Below are 22,902 nucleotides of genomic sequence, written 5' to 3'. Positions count from 1 at the left end.
AATATGCATGTAAAAATGTAAGACTGTCCATTAAAGTCATAGAAACAAATATGTAATTTCTAAGAAGAAGAGTTCTAGAAGAAGAAATTTTTAAATGCTAACAGTTTAATAGGAAATAATGAAACATGAAATAAAGAGAAATTAAAACAAAATATAGAGACACAAAAGTAAGATTTTCAAAATCATTTAAGTTAAATTAGTAATCAAATTTGTGATTGGATTAAATTCACCCATTAAATGACCAAAACTCCATTAATCTGATTTTAATAAAAGCTACCTAGTTAAAATAAAGAGTAACACAAACTTTGAAAGGAAAAGAATGCAAACAGGTTAATATCAAAAGGAAACTGGTGATGATATGAATGTCAAATAAAAAATATGTAAACGCCCAAAACATTAAGAGGCATAAAAAGGGAAATTATTTCATGATAACAGAAAAATCTACAAAGAGGAAAACAATGATATCATCTGTGCTTAACAATATAGCACCTGGTCATAAAGAAGATAGAAAGTTGTCTCAATTTGTTTACTGAATCCAACACTACTTACTTACTTAATTAATTAATTTAAAAGGTTTTATTTATTCATGAGAGACACAGAGAGAAAGGCAGAGACACAGGCAGAGAGAGAAGCAGGCTCCACGCAGGGAGCCCGATGCAGGACTCGACCCCAGGTCCCCAGTATCATGCCCTGAGCCAAAGGCAGGCGCCAAACCGCTGAGCCACCCAGGTGTCCCTCCAACACTACTTTATTTTTTTTTATTTTTAAATTTTTATTTATTTATGATAGTCACACACAGAGAGAGAGAGAGAGTGAGAGAGGCAGAGACACACACAGGCAGAGGGAGAAGCAGGCTCCATGCACCAGGAGCCCGACGTGGGATTCGATCCCAAGTCTCCAGGATCGCGCCCTGGGCCAGAGGCGGGCGCCAAACTGCTGCGCCACCCAGGGATCCCCAACACTACTTTATACCAAAAGCAGACAAAGAGAAAGTTAGGAAAGGAGAGAGGGAAGAAAGCATAGACTAATATCCTTGTATACATACGTGCAAAAATTCTACACAAATATTGGCAAGTGGAGTTCAGCAATATACTAAAAGAATACATTTAAAAGGGCCAGCATCTTCCGGAATGCAACATTAATTCAATACCAAAAAAGCTGACAACAATATTCATTCCATCAACACAATAAAGAAGAAAATAAATTATCACGTAGTAAATTTAAAAACTGAATAACCATTTCTAAAGAAAACATCAAGCAAAATAAGTTTAGAAGAGAACCACTTGACTCTAATAAAGACATTAATATTTCAAATAAAAAATGACTATTATAAATTAACAAATACATCTGACTCAACTAAAATCAGGAACTGGACTAATGTACTCGGTATCATCATTATTATTTAAAGTTGTCTTGAACATAATAGTGTAAATAATAAGACTAGAAAAAAGCACAGTATTACAAATTTATAATAGCAATGAAGACTATAAAATACTTACAAATAAATTTAATAAGAAAGACACAGAACCTGTAGCAAGAGCCATTCTCAAATTTTGTTGAATGAGGGACACTGGGTGATGTATGGAACTATTGAATTACTATATTGTACAACTGTAGAATATTATTTAGGCCTTATAAGGGTTGGCACTGGAGAATTTCAATGATGTATTATACTTGCATTAAAAAATGTGGGAAGTGTGTATAATATTTTTTAAAGACTTTATTTATGAGAGAGAGAGAGAGAGAGAGAGAGAGAGAGGCAGAGACACAGGCAGAGGAAGAAGCAGGCTCCATGCAGGGAGCCCGACGTGGGACTCGATCCCGGGACTCCAGGATCGCGTCCTGGGCCAAAGGCAGGCGCCAAACCGCTGAACCACCCAGGGATCACCCAGAAGTGTGTATAATATGATCCAGTTTTGTTTTAAAATTCTTAAAAAGGCTTTTTAAAAAAATACATGTAAATATGTACTTGTGTACATGTCTGCAAACACATAGTGTGGAGAAAAATAGGGAAGGATACATATTAGGTATTTAAATAAAGTTATATAGATAGAGGCTTCATAAGTGAAGGGAATAAAAGGAGAAATAAAGCCATGCTGTAAAAGGGAAGGAAGGAAAGGAAGAAGGGACGGAGGACAGCAATATATAGGGACAATATAGAATTAAGGCAAAGAGATGAACTAGGATAAGTAGGAATGTCATGTAATTATAAAAGGAATAAAATCTTCATATACGTGTATATATATCCACATAACCAAAACATAGATCAAGACTTTATAAAACATATACATGTAGAAGTTCTTAACATAAAGAACTTCCACAAAGTAATAAAGACTATCCAATTTAGAAAAGTGGAAAATAAGCAAGAGAAATAAACAAATATTTCATAAGACAGGAAATACAAGTGGAACTTGAACATATGGAAATATGCTCAAACTTTTTTATAATGAAAGAGATGCAGGTTAAAAGTGCATCAAAAGTACCATTTTTCACCCATCAGACTGGAAAATTATAAATGTGACAACACATGATGTTGGGAAGGCTGTGAAGAAGAAAGAAATCTCATACATTGCTGATGTGACAGTATATTCGTGGAACTGCTATGAGTACAATTTAGCAGTATTTATGAAAATTACAAATGTATACGCTATATATTCCAAGGTACAAAATAGTATATACATACACAAAATTGCTCATTACAGCATTGATTATAATGGCAAAGGATTGAGAACAAATGTTTATTAGTAAGTTACTAGTTATTAGTTATAATTTCCATAATTTGGAACAATATGCAGTGGAAAAGTTAATGAGAATATGTAAAGATCTCTAAGATCTTCACTTTAAGTGAAGAATATCATGTTTGAAAAAATGTGTTTAGCATACTTACGTTTATATAAAAAGAAAAATGTCTTAATTAGTTATGCACAAAAATTTTACAGAAATATAAACAAAACTTACTAATAGTAGATTCTTGTGGGATGTGGTGGGTTTGTGGGGATTAGGTAATGGAGTACAGGGTGGGAGAGACAATTTTCACTTTAGGTTTAATATAATTTGTTTTTAACTATTTGAATAAATTGTATATTCAAGAAAAATACTAAAGAAAACAGATCTACATATATTGAAATGACCATGGCATACAAGTGACAAAAGCATGTTTAGAAATAACATGCATCATGTGATTCCTTTTTTTGTGAAAAGTGTGTAGGTGAGCGGTTGCTATGTGTGTCTAATTATGATTATAGAGAAAGAGATGTGGATTCAGAGTCTTAACATTGGTTACTTCAGGAGTGTAGAAGGATATTAACTCTTCTTTCATAGGTCTTTGATTTGTTTATTTGTTAAAAGCAGCACATATCACTTTTGATGTTTTTAATGGGATAATCAAAATTTTTTAAATAAATAAAAATATTTTTATGGTTATGTTTTGCCACAAACTAATGAAATTTTTCCAAAATGTAAAGAAATGCAACCCTTTTTATTTTGTAGGTTATTGTTATATGGATATATGATCCAGAAAATGCAGACACCAATGAGTTGCTATGGAATGCAAATGAACCTTCACTAGTAGGTGGAAACATTGTTATTATAATCACAAATAAAATAATATGCTATATTTCCTTTTTAAGGGGTTTGAATAATCTATTTTAAGTATTCCAGAGCTAACTAAATACACCTTAATTATCCATTATCTTTAGCCATTGTAGTAATTTTGAGCTAGGGCTTAATCTCCATAATTATAAATATCTTTCTATTGAATTCTATTGAACATTGTCCATACTTTTTATGAACTGCATTAATCATGTAGATGCGGGGATCCCTGGTGGCGCAGCGGTTTGGCGCCTGCCTTTGGCCCAGGGTGCGATCCTGGAGACCTGGGATCGAATCCCACATCGGGCTCCTGGTGCATGGAGCCTGCTTCTCCCTCTGCCTGTGTCTCTGCCTCTCTCTCTCTCTGTGACTATCATAAAATAAAATAAAAAAAAAATCTTTAAAAAAAAATGAAAAAAAAAATCATGTAGATGCTAACCTTCAAAGTGCATCAAAATTTTTCAATAATGATTTTTAATTTTTTTATTTTTTTAATAAATTAATTTTTATTGGTGTTCAATTTACCAACATACAGAAAAACACCCAGTGCTCATCCCGTCAAGTGTCCCCCCCAGTGCCCCACCCCCCGCCCTCCTCCCCTTCCACCACCCCTAGTTCGTTTCCCAGAGTTAGGAGTCTTTATGTTCTGTCTCCCTTCCTGATATTTCCCACACATTTCTTCTCCCTTCCCTTATATTCCCTTTCACTATTATTTATATTCCCCAAATGAAAGAGAACATACACTGTTTGTCCTTTTCCGATTGACTTACTTCACTCAGCATTATACCCTCCAGTTCCATCCATGTTGAAGCAAATGGTGGGTATTTGTCGTTTCTAATGGCTGAGTAATATTCCTCAATAATGATTTTTTAAAACAAAAAGCTAGCCAACAAAAGAGTGGAAAATGAAGGGGGACTTGGGTTTGAAATTGTTGAAGGTCCTTATAAGTATTCAGGATAAGGATACTGGATTAACTTTGGCCTACATTAAATATGCATGTAAAAATGTAAGACTGTCCATTAAAGTCATAGAAACAAATATGTAATTTCTAAGAAGAAGAGTTCTAGAAGAAGAAATTTTTAAATGCTAACAGTTTAATAGGAAATAATGAAACATGAAATAAAGAGAAATTAAAACAAAATATAGAGACACAAAATAAGATTTTCAAAATCATTTAAGTTAAATTAGTAATCAAATTTGTGATTGGATTAAATTCACCCATTAAATGACCAAAACTCCATTAATCTGATTTTAATAAAAGCTACCTAGTTAAAATAAAGAGTAACACAAACTTTGAAAGGAAAAGAATGCAAACAGGTTAATATCAAAAGGAAACTGGTGATGATATGAATGTCAAATAAAAAATATGTAAACGCCCAAAACATTAAGAGGCATAAAAAGGGAAATTATTTCATGATAACAGAAAAATCTACAAAGAGGAAAACAATGATATCATCTGTGCTTAACAATATAGCACCTGGTCATAAAGAAGATAGAAAGTTGTCTCAATTTGTTTACTGAATCCAACACTACTTACTTACTTAATTAATTAATTTAAAAGGTTTTATTTATTCATGAGAGACACAGAGAGAAAGGCAGAGACACAGGCAGAGAGAGAAGCAGGCTCCACGCAGGGAGCCCGATGCAGGACTCGACCCCAGGTCCCCAGTATCATGCCCTGAGCCAAAGGCAGGCGCCAAACCGCTGAGCCACCCAGGTGTCCCTCCAACACTACTTTATTTTTTTTTATTTTTAAATTTTTATTTATTTATGATAGTCACACACAGAGAGAGAGAGAGAGTGAGAGAGGCAGAGACACACACAGGCAGAGGGAGAAGCAGGCTCCATGCACCAGGAGCCCGACGTGGGATTCGATCCCAAGTCTCCAGGATCGCGCCCTGGGCCAGAGGCGGGCGCCAAACTGCTGCGCCACCCAGGGATCCCCAACACTACTTTATACCAAAAGCAGACAAAGAGAAAGTTAGGAAAGGAGAGAGGGAAGAAAGCATAGACTAATATCCTTGTATACATACGTGCAAAAATTCTACACAAATATTGGCAAGTGGAGTTCAGCAATATACTAAAAGAATACATTTAAAAGGGCCAGCATCTTCCGGAATGCAACATTAATTCAATACCAAAAAAGCTGACAACAATATTCATTCCATCAACACAATAAAGAAGAAAATAAATTATCACGTAGTAAATTTAAAAACTGAATAACCATTTCTAAAGAAAACATCAAGCAAAATAAGTTTAGAAGAGAACCACTTGACTCTAATAAAGACATTAATATTTCAAATAAAAAATGACTATTATAAATTAACAAATACATCTGACTCAACTAAAATCAGGAACTGGACTAATGTACTCGGTATCATCATTATTATTTAAAGTTGTCTTGAACATAATAGTGTAAATAATAAGACTAGAAAAAAGCACAGTATTACAAATTTATAATAGCAATGAAGACTATAAAATACTTACAAATAAATTTAATAAGAAAGACACAGAACCTGTAGCAAGAGCCATTCTCAAATTTTGTTGAATGAGGGACACTGGGTGATGTATGGAACTATTGAATTACTATATTGTACAACTGTAGAATATTATTTAGGCCTTATAAGGGTTGGCACTGGAGAATTTCAATGATGTATTATACTTGCATTAAAAAATGTGGGAAGTGTGTATAATATTTTTTTAAAGACTTTATTTATGAGAGAGAGAGAGAGAGAGAGAGAGGCAGAGACACGGGCAGAGGGAGAAGCAGGCTCCATGCAGGGAGCCCGACGTGGGACTCGATCCCGGGACTCCAGGATCGCGTCCTGGGCCAAAGGCAGGCGCCAAACCGCTGAACCACCCAGGGATCACCCAGAAGTGTGTATAATATGATCCAGTTTTGTTTTTAAAATTCTTAAAAAGGCTTTTTAAAAAAATACATGTAAATATGTACTTGTGTACATGTCTGCAAACACATAGTGTGGAGAAAAATAGGGAAGGATACATATTAGGTATTTAAATAAAGTTATATAGATAGAGGCTTCATAAGTGAAGGGAATAAAAGGAGAAATAAAGCCATGCTGTAAAAGGGAAGGAAGGAAAGGAAGAAGGGACGGAGGACAGCAATATATAGGGACAATATAGAATTAAGGCAAAGAGATGAACTAGGATAAGTAGGAATGTCATGTAATTATAAAAGGAATAAAATCTTCATATACGTGTATATATATCCACATAACCAAAACATAGATCAAGACTTTATAAAACATATACATGTAGAAGTTCTTTTTTTTTTTTTTTTTACATGTAGAAGTTCTTAACATAAAGAACTTCCACAAAGTAATAAAGACTATCCAATTTAGAAAAGTGGAAAATAAGCAAGAGAAATAAACAAATATTTCATAAGACAGGAAATACAAGTGGAACTTGAACATATGGAAATATGCTCAAACTTTTTTATAATGAAAGAGATGCAGGTTAAAAGTGCATCAAAAGTACCATTTTTCACCCATCAGACTGGAAAATTATAAATGTGACAACACATGATGTTGGGAAGGCTGTGAAGAAGAAAGAAATCTCATACATTGCTGATGTGACAGTATATTCGTGGAACTGCTATGAGTACAATTTAGCAGTATTTATGAAAATTACAAATGTATACGCTATATATTCCAAGGTACAAAATAGTATATACATACACAAAATTGCTCATTACAGCATTGATTATAATGGCAAAGGATTGAGAACAAATGTTTATTAGTAAGTTACTAGTTATTAGTTATAATTTCCATAATTTGGAACAATATGCAGTGGAAAAGTTAATGAGAATATGTAAAGATCTCTAAGATCTTCACTTTAAGTGAAGAATATCATGTTTGAAAAAATGTGTTTAGCATACTTACGTTTATATAAAAAGAAAAATGTCTTAATTAGTTATGCACAAAAATTTTACAGAAATATAAACAAAACTTACTAATAGTAGATTCTTGTGGGATGTGGTGGGTTTGTGGGGATTAGGTAATGGAGTACAGGGTGGGAGAGACAATTTTCACTTTAGGTTTAATATAATTTGTTTTTAACTATTTGAATAAATTGTATATTCAAGAAAAATACTAAAGAAAACAGATCTACATATATTGAAATGACCATGGCATACAAGTGACAAAAGCATGTTTAGAAATAACATGCATCATGTGATTCCTTTTTTTGTGAAAAGTGTGTAGGTGAGCGGTTGCTATGTGTGTCTAATTATGATTATAGAGAAAGAGATGTGGATTCAGAGTCTTAACATTGGTTACTTCAGGAGTGTAGAAGGATATTAACTCTTCTTTCATAGGTCTTTGATTTGTTTATTTGTTAAAAGCAGCACATATCACTTTTGATGTTTTTAATGGGATAATCAAAATTTTTTAAATAAATAAAAATATTTTTATGGTTATGTTTTGCCACAAACTAATGAAATTTTTCCAAAATGTAAAGAAATGCAACCCTTTTTATTTTGTAGGTTATTGTTATATGGATATATGATCCAGAAAATGCAGACACCAATGAGTTGCTATGGAATGCAAATGAACCTTCACTAGTAGGTGGAAACATTGTTATTATAATCACAAATAAAATAATATGCTATATTTCCTTTTTAAGGGGTTTGAATAATCTATTTTAAGTATTCCAGAGCTAACTAAATACACCTTAATTATCCATTATCTTTAGCCATTGTAGTGATTTTGAGCTAGGGCTTAATCTCCATAATTATAAATATCTTTCTATTGAATTCTATTGAACATTGTCCATACTTTTTATGAACTGCATTAATCATGTAGATGCGGGGATCCCTGGGTGGCGCAGCGGTTTGGCGCCTGCCTTTGGCCCAGGGTGCGATCCTGGAGACCTGGGATCGAATCCCACATCGGGCTCCTGGTGCATGGAGCCTGCTTCTCCCTCTGCCTGTGTCTCTGCCTCTCTCTCTCTCTGTGACTATCATAAAATAAAATAAAAAAAAAATCTTTAAAAAAAAAATGAAAAAAAAAATCATGTAGATGCTAACCTTCAAAGTGCCTCAAAGGTGTTCCTTGAGCATCTATCTTGAAATTATCCTTCAAAAATCTGTCTAGTCCCTTACTGAATTCTTTACCACTTGGAGACTAGCGAATTTCGTAAAGGTGCAGCACAGCAGATAAATACATGTGGTTTTCAACTTATGATGGTTTGACTTACAGCTTTTTTATTTTACCATAGTGCAAAAATGATATGCATTGGATAGAGACACTGCTCTGAACTGGGACCTTTTCCCAATCCGGCTGGCTAGCAATACGTGGTGTGATACCATAGCATGACGCTGGGTGGCGGCCGTGATCACAACAGCAAACAGTACATTTAAACTATTTTGCACCCATACAACCATTGTTTTCACTTTTAGTACTGTATTCAATGATTTACATGAGATATTTAAGACTTTATCATAAAACAGACCTTGCGTTAGATGATTTTTACTGCAAAACACTGTGTTTTGAGCACATTTAAGTGATATTCGGTAGGTTAGATGCATTGGTTACATTTTCCACTTAGGTTTTTTTCCATTTATGATGGATTTACCAGGACATACCCCATCCTAATTCAAGGAAGATCTGTAAGTCCTTTATCTTATTTGTTATAAATTTAACTCTTAAGATTTAAGTTCTGTCTTCTGTTACAATTAAAATGTATTGAAGAGAAACATAAAATGGGCTGTTGTCTTATGAGACTACTTAATGAGTCAGTATCTGATTTTTGAATAGCATGTACATGCCTCTTGATAATCAAATTCACAAGAGATAGACTAATAAAATCAGAATGACAACCTATCAATTAATTGCTTTATTTGGCAAGTGGCTTTTAGAGGGAATACAATTAATTGTAATTAAATCCTTTAAGCATTACTGTTACTTAATTTCTAATCTTTCTAAATAAAAATAAATACATTTTAACATTATTTTTTTTCATGCATACCTAGTACTTTGCTTTTTATTTCATGTGCACTCATGACCATGTCATTTCCATAAAACCTTTCTATACCTTTCAGTTACCAACAGCAGTCTGGATTCTTAAGACACTTAACATGGTACACAAAGCCCTGCATATTCTGCTTCTGCTACTCGTCCCTGGCCTCAGTTGTCCACATGTCCTGTCCTCAGCATCAGTACTCTGCTGTTTTCTTGCACATACCTGCTGTTCCATGTCTCTCAGTCTTTGCTTATGCTGTTCCTTCTTTGGTAAATTGATCATTCCCTTCATCTTCTCATGTTTTCCATCTCAAGTCAGGTATCACTGCCTCGAAGATGCTTGCCTTAACCATATCAAGATTTCTTCATATGAGTAGTTTAGGGCATTATTTTAATGCTACAGTTTTCATAAATCATCAACAAAACAGCTCTGGCAAAATTTAAATTGTCTGTTTGGGTTTTTATCACCCAGTATGTAACATGACTGACAGATACTCAAATCATAATTCCACACTTTACTCTTCATTCTCTTCCCGAACCATCTCTGACTTTGAACTCTAAATATCCCCTTATCTTTAATTCATTCCTGCATTTTATCCCATCTTTGAACCTCACCTCATCCCTATCTCTCATTAACTTCCTCAGTGAGCCTTATCCTTGTGCCCAAAACCCACACCAGGGAAAAGAGGACCAGCAGAGGGGTGCAGCTCAGAAGTGAGATACAGAATAATTTATTTGTACAATTTGGTTCAGAAACATTAAAAAATTCAGGGTTTTATTTTGAGGGTTTTTTCTTTACCATTTTAACTGTGAGTTATAAAGAAAGAAGCATAAAAGTTTAGTACAGTTTAATGAATAATAGTAATTAGCCACACTAACAATAGTACAGAAGGCCCCCATATGTGCCACTCACATGAACATAATTTCTGCCCGCACCTTAGAAGTAATTGATAGATATAATCCCTCTGTTCCTTCTGAAGGTAACCATTATTCTGAATTTTAGGATAATAGTTGCTCTTCTTTTATTTTTAGTTTGCCTCATGATTCCTAAACAATGCAGTTTAGTGGGTTTTAGTTTTGTGTTTATTTTTCTGTTTTCTATAAATGGAATCACGTTTTATATATATTGTGCACTTGCTTTTAGGGGGGTCAACTTTATATAAGATTTATTTGTTTTGTAATGTACTTACAGTTTATTCATTTTTGTTCTTGTATGATTTTTCAACATTTCAACATTTTTTATCCATTCTACCAGTTGATGAATTTTGGGTTGGTTTATGTTTTGTTCTGTTCGTAATGAGTATTGGTTTCTGTTTTTGTTCAGCTTTAATGAGATGCAAATTATATATAACATTATGTAAGTTAGATGTAACTGTTGATTTGATACACTTATATATTGTAAAATGATTACCATGGTAGGATTTTTTAACATCTTTATCACCTCACATAATTACCATTTCTTTTCAGTGGTAGGATTATTTAAGATTTACTCTCTTATCAACTTCCAAGTACTTAATACTGTATCATTAATTATACTCAAAAAAAAAATTATACTCATCATGCTATACATTAGATTCCCAGAATTTATTCATCTTATAACTGGAAGTTTATACCCTTTGACCATCACATCCCCATTTTGCTCATCCCCTCAGACCTTGCAATCACCATTCTACTCTGTTTCTATGAATTCAGCTTCTTTAGATTCCACATAAAAGCACATCATAGAGGGATGCCAAGGTGGCTCAGTGGTTGAGCATCTGCCTTTGGCTCAGGGGTCCCAGGATCAAGTCCCAGATAGGGCTCCCTGCAAGGAGTCTGCTTCTCCCTCTGCCCATGTCTCTGCCACTCTCTGTGTGTCTCTCATGAATAAATGAATATAAAATCTTTTTTTTTTAAAGCACATCATGGAGTATTTGTCTTTGTCTGACTTATTTCACTTAGCATAATGCCCTCAAGGTCCATCGATGTTGCAAATGAAGACATTTCCTTCTTTTTATCGTCAAATAATATTCCATTGTATATAAATACCACAACTTCTTTATCCTTTCATCCTCTGATAGACTGGTTGTTTCTATATCTTGGCTATTGTAAATAGTGCTGCAATAAACATAGGGGTGCATGGATCTTTTTAAAATACTGTTTCTATTTTCTTTAGGTAAATACCCAGTAGTGGAGTTACTGCATCATACGGTATTTCTCTCATTAATTTTTTGAGGAACCCCCATACGGTTTTCCACAGTGGCTGCACCAATTTATAGTCCCACCAACAGTGCATAAGAGTTCCTTTTTCTTCACATCCTAACACTTGTTATTCTTATCTTTTTTTATTTTAGTCATTCTGACAGGTGTAAGGTGAGTCATCTTTTCATGTACCTGTTGACTATTATTTTCTCCCACTATGTAGGTGACCTTTTCATTTTGTTGATTTCTTTTGCTGGTGCAGATATGATTTATTCTTTGCTTTGTTGTAGTGGATTATACTGATTGAGTTTTTGAATGTTGAATCAGCCATGCATACCTAGAATGAATCCTACTTGGCCATACTATATGACCATAGTATATAATTCTTTTTATATATTGTTGGATTCTATTTGCTGTTGTATTTCCATTTAGTTCAAAAAATTTTTTAATCTTTAATTTCTTTTGAGTCTTTTCCTTGATCAATATGTTATTTAAAAGTGTGTCAATTTCCAAGTACTCAGGGATTGTTCAGTTACTTTTCCGTACTGACTTCTAGTTTATTCTATTATACTCTGACAACATATTTTCTATAATATCTATTCTTTTTAAAAATTTACTTTTTTAATTCTACCATAGTTAATGTACAGTGTTCTGTTAGTTTCAGCTGTACAATATAGTGATTCGACAATTCTATACATCACTCAGTGCTTATCATGACAAGTGCACTCCTTAATCCCCATCACCTATATCACCTCCCCTTTGATAATCACCAGTATGCTCTCAATAGTTAAGAGTCTGGCTTTTTGCATGTCTTTTTTCCCTTAGATCATTTGTGTTCTTAAATTTCACATATGAGTGAAATTATGTGGTATTTGTCTTTCTCTACCTGACTTATTTCACTTAGCATTATACTTTCTAGGTCCATTTATGTTGTCACAAATGACAACATTTTTACAGCTGAGTAATATTCCATTGTACACATATTCCACATCTTTATCCATTCATCTATTGATGGATGCTTGCTTGGGCTGCTTCCATATTTTGACTGTTGTAAATAATGCTGCAATAAATATAGTGGTGCATGTATCTTTTCAAATTAGTATTTTTGTTTGCTTTGGTAAATACATAGTAGTGAAATTGCTGGATCATATGGTAATTCCATTTTTAATTTTTTGAGAAAGCTCCATGCCATTTTCCACAGTGGCTATACTAGTTTTCATTCCCACCAACAACAGTGCACCAGAGTTACTTTTTCTCCACATCTTCATCAACACTTGTTGTTTCTTTAATTTTAGCCATTCTAACAGGTGTGAGGTGATATTTCATTGTGGTTTTTTAATTTTCATTTCTCTGATGATTTGTAATATTAAGAATCTGTTGGCCATCTGTATGTCTTCTTTGCAGAAATATCTTCTTCCTATTTTTTTTTAAAGATTTTATTTATTCATGAGAGACAGAGAGAGAGAGGCAGAGACACAGGCAGAGGGAGAAGCAGGCTCCATGCAGGGAGCCCGATGTGGGACTCGATCCGGGTCTCCAGGATCACGCCCGGGCCTGAAGGCGGTGCTAAACCGCTGAGCCATCCGGGCTGCCCCTTCCTATTTTTTAACTACTGTTTGGGGCTTTTTGGTATTGAGTTTTATAAATTGTTTATATATTTTGGGTACTAACCCTTTCTGAAACACATCATTGGCAAATGCCTTCTATTCAGAAGATTGTCTTTTTGTTTTGTTGATTGTTTTCTTTGTTATGTAGAAGCTTTTTTATTTTAATATTGTCCCAATAGTTTATTTTTGTTTTTTTTCCTTGCCTTAGGAGAAATACTAGACAAAAGTTATTATTGCTGATGTCAAAGATATTGCTGCCTGTGTTCTCTTCTAGGATTTTTATGGTTTGAGGGCTTACATTTAGGTTCTTTTTTTTTTTTTTAAGATTTTTATTAATTTAATCATGAGAGACACAGAGAGAGAGAGAGGCAGAGGGAGAAGCAGGCTCCATGCAGGTCGCCTAACGTGGGACTCGATCCTGGGCCTCCAGGATCACGCCCTGGGCTGAAGGTGGCACTAAACTGCTGAGCCACCTGGGCTGCCCTCACATTTAGGTTCTTAATCCATTTTGAGTTTATTCTTGTGTATGGTGTAAGAAAGTGGTCCAGTTTTATTCTTTTGCATGTAGCTGTCCAGTTTTCCAACACAATTTGTTGAAGAGACTTTTTCCCATTGTGTATTCTTGCCTCCTTTATCATAGATTAATTGATCATATAATTGTGGGTTTATTTCTGAGCTCTCTATTATATCCCATTGAACTATTATGTCTATTTTTATGCTTTTACCATACTGTTTTGATAACTACATTTGTAATATACCTTGAAATCTAGTATTGTGATAACGCTAGCTTTATTCTTTCTCAAGATTGCTTTGGCTATATAAGGTATTTTGTGGGTCCATACAAATTTTAGGATTATTTATTCTAGCTCTGTAAAAAATGCTGTTGGTATTTTGATAGGGATTTCATTACATCTGTAGATTGCTTTCAATAGTACAGACATTTTAACAATATTTGTTCTTCCAATCCATGAGCATGGAATATATATCCAATTATTTGTGTCATCTTCAGTTTCTTGCATCAGTGTTTTATAGTTTCAGAGCACAGGTCTTTTCCCTCCTTGGTTAAGTTTATTTATAGATATTTTATTATTTTTGGTGAAGTTGTATATGGTATTGTTTTCTTTCTCTTTCTGCTACTTCATTATTAGTGTATAGGAAAGCAACATATTTCTGTATGTTAATTTTGTATCCTGAAACATTACTGAATTCACTTCTTAGGTCTAGTAGGTTTGGCGGAGTCTTTAGGGTTTTCTTCTCTTTTCTTTTTTTTAATCAAGTAGGCTCCACACCCAGCATGGAGTCCAATGTGGGGCTTGAACTCACAACCCTGAGATTGAGACCTGAACCAAGATCAAGAGTCAGACACTTAACCAACTGAGTCACCCAGGAGCCCCTTTATGGAGCTCTCTCTATATAATATCATGTCACCTGCAAATAGTGGAAGTTTTACTTCTTCCTTATCAGTTTGAGTGTCTTGTATTTATTTTTCTTGTCTGATTGCTGTGGCTAAGACCTCCAGTACTATATTCAATTAAAATGGTGGAAAAGGACATCCTTGTCTTATTACTGGTCTTAAGGGAAAAGCTTTCAGTTTTACACCATTAAGTATAATGTTAGCTGTTGATTTTTCTTATGTGACCTTTATTATGTTGAAATATGTTCCCTCTTAAACTACTTTGTTAAGGGTTTTTATCATGAATGTTTCTTATACTTTGTGAAATGCTTTCTTCTGCATCTATTGAGATGATCATTTGGTTTTTATCTTTTCTCTTGTTGATGTATCATGTTGGTTGATTTATGAGTATGGAACTACCCTTATATCCCAGAAATAAATGCCACTTGATCTGAGTGAATGATTTTTTATTAATGTATTGGATTTGGTTAGTTAAGGATTTTTTGCATCTGTGTTCATCAGAAATTCATCAGTAATTCTCTTTTCTTGTAGTGTCTTTATCTGTTTTTGGTATCAGGGTAATGCTGGCCTCTTAGAATGAATTTGGAAGCTTTCTTTTATATTTTTTGAATAGTTTGAGGAGAAAACATACTAACTCTTCTTTAAATGTTCACTAGAATTCAGCTGTGAAGCTATCTGTCCCCAAACTTCTGTTTGTTGGGAGTTATTATTATTATTATTATTATTATTATTATTATTATTATTGATTCAGTCTCATTGATGGTTATGAGTCTGTTCAAATTTTCTATTTCTTCCTGATTCAGTTTTTGGAGGTTACATGTTTCTAGGAATTTATCCATTCCCTCTAGGTTATCTAATTTCTTGGCATATTTCTGAGGTATCAGTTGTTATTCCTTTTCTTCTCTTTCCAGATTTTTTTCTTGTGATTGATTTCTAGTTTCATAATGCTGTGGCTGGAAAAAATGCATGGTATGATTTCAGTATTTTTTAATTTGCCCAGACTTGTTTTGTGGCCTAACATGTGATCATTCTGGAGAATGTTCCATGTTCTCTAGAAAAGAATGTATATTCTACTGTTTTAGGATGAAATGTTCTCTATATACCTGTTAGGTCCATCTTGTTCAATGTGTCATTCAAAGTCAGTTTCCTTGTTGATTATTTAATGATCTATTCATTGATGTAAGTGGGGTGTTAAAGTTCCAATTGTTAATGCCAATTTCTTCTTTTAATAGTTGCTTTATGTAATTAGATGTTCCCATGTTGGGTACATAAATTATTACAATTATATTCTCTTGTTGTATTGTTTCTCTTATCATTATGTCATGTCCTTCTTTGTCTCTTGTTACAGTCTTTAAAACAGTCTATTTTGTCTAATATAAGCATTGTCACCCTGGATTTCTTTTCACTTCCATTTGCATGATAAATGCTTTTTTCATCCCTTCACTTTCAATCTGCGTATGTCTTTTAGGTCTGATATGAGTCTCTTGTTGGCAGCATATAGATAAGACTTCCTCATTTCATCACCCTGTGTCTTTTGTTTAGAACACTTAGTCCATTTGCATTCAAAGTAATTATTGAAATGTACGTATTTTTTTGTCATTTTGTTACTTGTTTTACAATCATTTTTGTAGTTCTTCTCTGTTTCTTTTTTCTCTTCCTTGCTTCTCTCATGGTTTGCTTCTTTCTTTAGTGATATACTTGGATTCCCTTTTTAAATTTTTTTTGCATATATATTACTGGGTTTTTAAAAATGTGTGGTTACCATTAAGTTTGTGCACAAAACAGTCTCTATATAACATTTTGTGCATAAAAAAAACATTTTGTGCATATAACAGTGTGTATTAATTTGATGATTGCTTAAGTTCAAACTTATTCTGAAAGCACTACATTTTTGTTCTTTTCCCTCTACATTTTAGGTATATAGTGTCATACTTTATATCCTTTCATTTTGCAAATCCCCTGACTGATTTTTATAGACATACTTAATTGTACATTTTTTGTGCTTCCTGCTTTTCTTACTCCTGCTTATGTTCTTTCTTTTCTATTCAAAGAACCCCCTTTAGCATTTTGTGAGGCTGGTTTAGTGGTAATGAGCTCCTTTAACTTTTATTTGTCTGGGAAATTGTTTATCTCTCCTATTCTGAATGAGAGTCTTGCTGCAATAAAATATTCTTGGTTTCCGTTTTTTTCTTTCAGCACTTTGAATATGTCATGCCACTCTCTTCTGGCCTGCAAAATTTCTGCTGAATAATCTGCTGATAGACTTATGGGGTTTACCTTGTATGTAACTGTTTTCTCTTACTGTTTTTAAAATTCTCTAAAACCACTTTTTGTTATTTTCATTACTATATGTCATTACTATGTGTCTTTTTTTTTTTTTTGAAAAACACAACACAGTTAATTTATTAAATGAATTTTTTTCTTGGTCATTTAACATTTATCAGCACTGTTTTATTTCCTTTCAGACAAAGATGGCCTCAAGAATACTTAACACGCATGCAAGATCATGGTCTTTTGCCATTCTATACAAAAATTATCTTTACAACAATATATAATCCTCATTAAACATGTAAAGGATAGATCTATAATGAAATTTCCTCTTATATGATTACTCTATTGTTAAGGACAACATGATTTTGGTAAAAGAATTAAACTTTACAGAAATTAATTTCATTTTCTTTTTTTTTTTTTTAATTTATGATAGTCACACAGGGAGAGAGAGAGAGAGAGAGAGGCAGAGACATAGGCAGAGGGAGAAGCAGGCTCCATGCACCGGGAGCCCGACGTGGGATTCGATCCCAGGTCTCCAGGATCGCACCCTGGGCCAAAGGCAGGCGCTAAACCGCTGCGCCACCCAGGGATCCCTAGTTTCATTTTCAAAATCTCTACATACAGCGTTTAAAATATACTAGAGTGACGGGAGAACACAATCAAATAACATGACTCCTGTTAATAGAATTTTCCACTTTACATTCATATCCTTCCATTTTTATTCGTTGAGCCTTCTTATTGTTTTTTAAAGCCTATCAGTGGATCATATTCCTTAAATAAAAATACCTGAAAGATATATACATACAAAGCAGACTGAGATTTACAGCATCAGCTGTATGTGGCTCTCCTTTGGTTGATTTTGCTGAGGGTTCTCTGTGCCTTCTAGATCTGGATTTCTATTTCCTTCCCCAGACTGAGGAAATTTTCAGCTATTATTTCTTCAAATAAATTTTCTGCTTTCTTTTCTCTCTCTTCTTCATGGATTCCTATAATGTGAATATTGTTACACTTGATGGTGTTGTGGGGTTCGCTTAATCTATTCTCATTCTTTATTAATCTTTTTTTTTTTTCCTGTTCAGTGAGATTGTTTTCCTTTACTCTGTCTTCCAAGTCGCTAATCTGTTCTGCTTCCTCTACTGCTCATTCCTTCTGGTGTATTTTTAATTCCAGTTATTGAGTTCTTCATCTCTGATTGGTTCTTTTTAATGTTTTTTTTTATCTTTTTGGTGAGAGTCTCACTGAGATTCTCTGCTCTTTTCTCAAGTCCAGTGAGTATCTTAATTACCATCACTTTACATTCTCAATCAGGCATATTACTTATCTATGTTTCATTTGACTCTCTTGCTGTGATTTTGTCCTTTTCTTTTGTTTGCGACATATTCCTCTCTCTGTCTCCTCATTTTATGTAGCTCTCTGTGTATATTTCTATGTGTTAGGAAAATCAGCTATGTTTCCTACTCTTGCGAGAAAGGGTCTTTTTGTGTCCTGTAGTGCTGTGTCTCCTGTTCACCAGAACCTGGCCCTTCAGAGATGTCTTCAAGGTGTGTTGCATGTACTCTACTTCCCTGATTGAGCCACATTTTCCTTCAGTCCAGTCATCTGCAATGGCTGTCTTTGCCTGTTGTCTATAAGGTTAGGCCCTATGTTGTCAATGGGCCAGTCTGGGACCACCTTGGGCTTGAGCTGTGTCAGACCAGGCATTGACTGAGCTGCAGTTGAACCAAACTACAGGGTACTCCCCTGGTGTGTCCCATGAGAATCTTTCATTCATGAGTGGGGTCTGCAGTGAGACCAGATTTCTGTCCCCAAACCAAGTTGGGGCCATAGGTCAGGACTCACTTGGAGTGATGCCAGCCCATTCAGGGCTGCTTGCACAATGCCATACTTGTGTTGATGCTTTGGATGTACTCTTATGAAGCCAGTTTGGAGGGGGGCAAATCCTGAGGAGAACCTTATTGGGGTGGATGCCAGGAAGATCCATGCTGGTCCACTGTGGATTTTCCCTGGTAGCTGCAGGTCCCCTACCTGCAGCTACCAGGGAAAACTGCCAAGCACAGGTTGGAGAGAGTGAGTTATCAGAAGAGTTTAGGGTGTGGGTGTGCAGTGTTGGTAAGGTTTGCTGAGATCTGCCATGGGAGGATGCTTGGCACTGATTTGGAGAGCTGCCAAGGCTGGGTTGGAGGCAAGTCTGCAGGAGGACATGGTTGCAGTTAGGTGGAAAGTGTTGGTGCTGCCCTGGTTCCTGCAAGTGTCCATGTATCTAAGCTGGGGGGCAAGGGTGAGGGAAGGAAATGGTGCCCACCAGCTTTTTTGTTCTTGGAGAAGTCTCCCAAAAATCTCAGCCCCTCCAGCATATGTTGTGAGATTAGTAAACACATCTCCCTCCCATATACCCCAGGCTTTTTTCAAACTGCTGCTTCTATGCTGTATCTCACCAGGGCTGTTGTGCTGCCTCTTTAATAGCTAGGACTCTGTTTCCTCTCACTCTTCCAGAGTCCAGCCACAGATTTCTAAAGTTCCAGGTGTTAAGCCTCACTGATTAGAAGAACTTAAGAAGTTAAGCCCCTCTGGTTTTCAAAGCCAAATGTTATGGTTGAGATTCATCTTCCTAGTTTGGGTTCCCTGTGCCTAGGGTCCTGGTGTGGGGTCTGCTCCTCTCCCTTCTTGCTTGAGGTAGCCCTTACTCCTGTGAAAAGTCTGGCAAGTCAGCTTCATTCCCAGCCACATCTCTGCCTCCTACCCTCTTAAATGTGGCCTCTTCTTTATGTGAAGAATCTGTTCTGCTAGCTTCAGGTCATTTTCTCTATGTCTGAATACAATCTAGTTGTATTCAAGGGACAAGGTGAGTTTAGGATCCTTCTATTCTACCATTTTCCCCAGAAGTCTATGATTTCTATTATTTTAAATTTGTTAAGGAATATTTTATGGCCCAGAATGTGGTTTATCTTGGTGAATGTTCCATGTGGTCTTGATAAGAATATGTATTCTATGGTTGTGGAATTGAGTATTCTATATAAGATAAGATAATTAGATTAGGTTGGTAGTGTTAAGTAGATACTTTGGTTAATTTTCAGCCTGATTGACCTGTCAACTACTGATGGGGGGGGGGCATTTAATTTTCTGACTATAATAGTAGATTCCTTTTTTTCTCCTTTCAGTTGTCTTTTCTTTTTTTTTTTTTTTTTTTTTTGCCTTGATGTGCTGTTGTTAGATGCATTCATGTTTAGAATTGTTACAACTTTTTGGAAAATTAACCTCTTCATATTTATGTTCTGCCCCTCTTCATCACTAATAATATTCCTATGCTTAAATTGGCCTTGTCTGAAATTTTATAGTCCTCCAGTTTTCTTTTGATTACTTTTACCTTAGTATATTTTTCTGTATTTACTTTTAAGCTGAGTGGTTATGTTTTATTTTTCAAGATTTTGTTTTTGCCTTCAATTTTCTGCAGCTTGACTAAGGTATGCCTTGGAGTAGTTGTTTTGCATTTACTCTTCTTGGTGTTCCCCAAGCTTCCTGAATCTGTGTTTTGGTGTATGTCACTAATTTTGGAAAGTTCTTGGCCATCATTACCTCAAATATTTATTTTACTCCATTCTCTCTTCTCCTGCCATTCCAATTTTGTATGTGTTACATCTTTGAAATATCCCACAGTTCTTGGAAGTTCTGTCTTTTTTTTAATTCTTTTCTTTGTATTTGAGTTTGGGAACTTTCTTTTGACATGTCTTCAAGCCACTAATTCCCTCCTCAGCTCTGGTGAGTCTGCTGATGAGCCCTTCAAAGGGCAGTTTCCCCCTAAAACTGCAACCATAAGGAGTTTCTTTACCTCACACTCAGCTTTTCCCAATTTGTCATTCCTCATTTCTATTATACAGTTTTTATTCCTAGCATTTCCTTGACTCTTTCTTGGAATTCCCACTTCTGCTTACATTGACCCATCCATTCTTCCATATTTTCTACTTTTTCTATTAGAGCCCTTAATCTACAAATTCCCCACCCGATAATTCTAATATGTGTGTCATTTCTGATTCTGGTCCTGAAATTTGCTTTTTCTCTTCAGACTTTGTTTCTGCTTGCCTTTTGGCATGCTTATAATTTTGCTTCTTGTTGATGCAGATCATATGCATTACATTGGGTAATAGGAATTAAGGTAAATAGGCCACTTCTATGTGGATTTATATTAATTTGACCAGTAATTGGGCTTGGTTTGGTATTTGATGTAGCTATAGGTACCAGAAGCTTTAAATTTCTTTAAGGTTCTTGTTTTTGTCTCCTCCTTTGACTTTAGACTTGCCTAAGTTCCCTTCTTCAGAGATTGTATGTGTCTTACAGCTCTTTGAACTATGATCCACTATTATACTGAAGTCTTTTTGATATGGTAAGGTATGAGTGAAGGAGTTTAAATGTCAGTCTTTTACAAACCATGTAGAAGGGGAGGGGAGATAGAGTAACTGGATGATGGGCCTTAAGGAGGACACTGATGTGATGAATACTGGGTGTTACACTATACGTTGGCAAATTGAATTTTAATTAAAAAATAAAATAAAAATAAATGTCAGTCTTTTAGTGGGCCTGCATCTCTGGTATGTGGCCTTCAGCAATGTTTATTCTTGTATAGCTCCCCACCACCACCCCCTTAACTTATTGAGACTGGAAGTATAGAGGAGATGGGAGTGAAAGAAATGCCATCCCTATGGCTCTGGGACAGGGATCTGGTAAAGTCTTTCTCCCTGGAGAATAGACCTTTGCTGTGGAAAAGGCTCTGGGTATATTTCAAAAAGATTACTTTTCCTCTCCCCCTGCCAGAGCCATGAGGGAATCCTTCTATAGTCTTCACTGTGACAGATCTTTCTATAATATTCACAGTGAGATCTGGTGGATTTCCCCCTAAAACTGCAACCATAACTTGACCTCATACTCAGCTTTTCCCAATTTGTCAAAATTGCTAGTTAAGTGTTGCTTACCACCAGTTTATGGCTCTAATAGCTTCTTCTCTGTAAGCATATCTCAGCTATGACTTTCTGGATTCACTTGTCTCTCCAGATCTTGGGATGGTACTTTGACTTGCAAACTCAGTTCCCTGAAAGGGTTCAAGAAAAGTCATTGATTTTTAATTTGTCCAACTTTTTCTTGTTGTGGTGATGGAAGTAACACCTTCCAGGCTTTTTACATGGTAGAGCTAAAACTCTGTAGAATATAGTTTTATTTCCATTCATTCTTCAATTCTTATCATGCAATTTCAGTCTCTACAACCAAGAACTTCCATATATGCTTGTACAGCTTGAATGGGACAGCTGTTGTGGTGACTCTGCTTTTAATCCACTGAATTGTGTAACCAAAGTCCATCCCTATGTCATGAAATCTAATAGATGCTTTTCACGACTTGGCAGCATTTAACATGTTTAACCATTTCTTTTTTCTTGAAACACTCTCCTCTTATGGCTTCCCTGGCACCAAAACATGTTGGTTTCTCTCTTACTTTACTTGTTACCCTTTGCCATTTCCTCTATTTACTCCTTTTCCTTCTCTAATCTTTAAATGATTCTTTGCATTTACTCCCCAGGTGATCTCACTTAGACCCAATGGTTTTAGATATCAATTATATGATAATGGCTTACAAATTTATATTTCCAGCAAAGCACTTTCCCCTTACCCTTTCTTTTTTTTTTAATTTTTATTTATTTATGATAGTCACAGAGAGAGAGAGAGAGGCAGAGACACAGGCAGAGGGAGAAGCAGGCTCCATGCACCGGGAGCCTGACGTGGGATTCGATCCCGGGTCTCCAGGATCGCGCCCTGGGCCAAAGGCAGGCGCCAAACCGCTGCGCCACCCAGGGATCCCCCCCTTACCCTTTCA

The 22,902-nt window shown here is 35.2% G+C and overlaps 1 protein-coding gene across 1 annotated transcript in view; it reads left to right on the top strand.

Annotated features, from left to right (window-relative positions):
* The window catches only part of CATSPERE (catsper channel auxiliary subunit epsilon), a 193,828-nt gene that overhangs the window by 58,442 nt on the left and 112,484 nt on the right, over nt 1-22,902 (top strand). Inside the window, exon 8 of the mRNA XM_041749540.1 lies at nt 3,490-3,567. Coding sequence (XP_041605474.1) covers nt 3,490-3,567 — 78 coding nt within the window. The remainder of the gene's footprint in view (nt 1-3,489; nt 3,568-22,902) is intronic.

The sequence above is a fragment of the Vulpes lagopus genome, chromosome 1, assembly GCF_018345385.1.
Source record: "Vulpes lagopus strain Blue_001 chromosome 1, ASM1834538v1, whole genome shotgun sequence".
Lineage (NCBI taxonomy): Eukaryota > Metazoa > Chordata > Mammalia > Carnivora > Canidae > Vulpes > Vulpes lagopus.
This window is presented reverse-complemented; position numbering and strand designations above follow the sequence as displayed.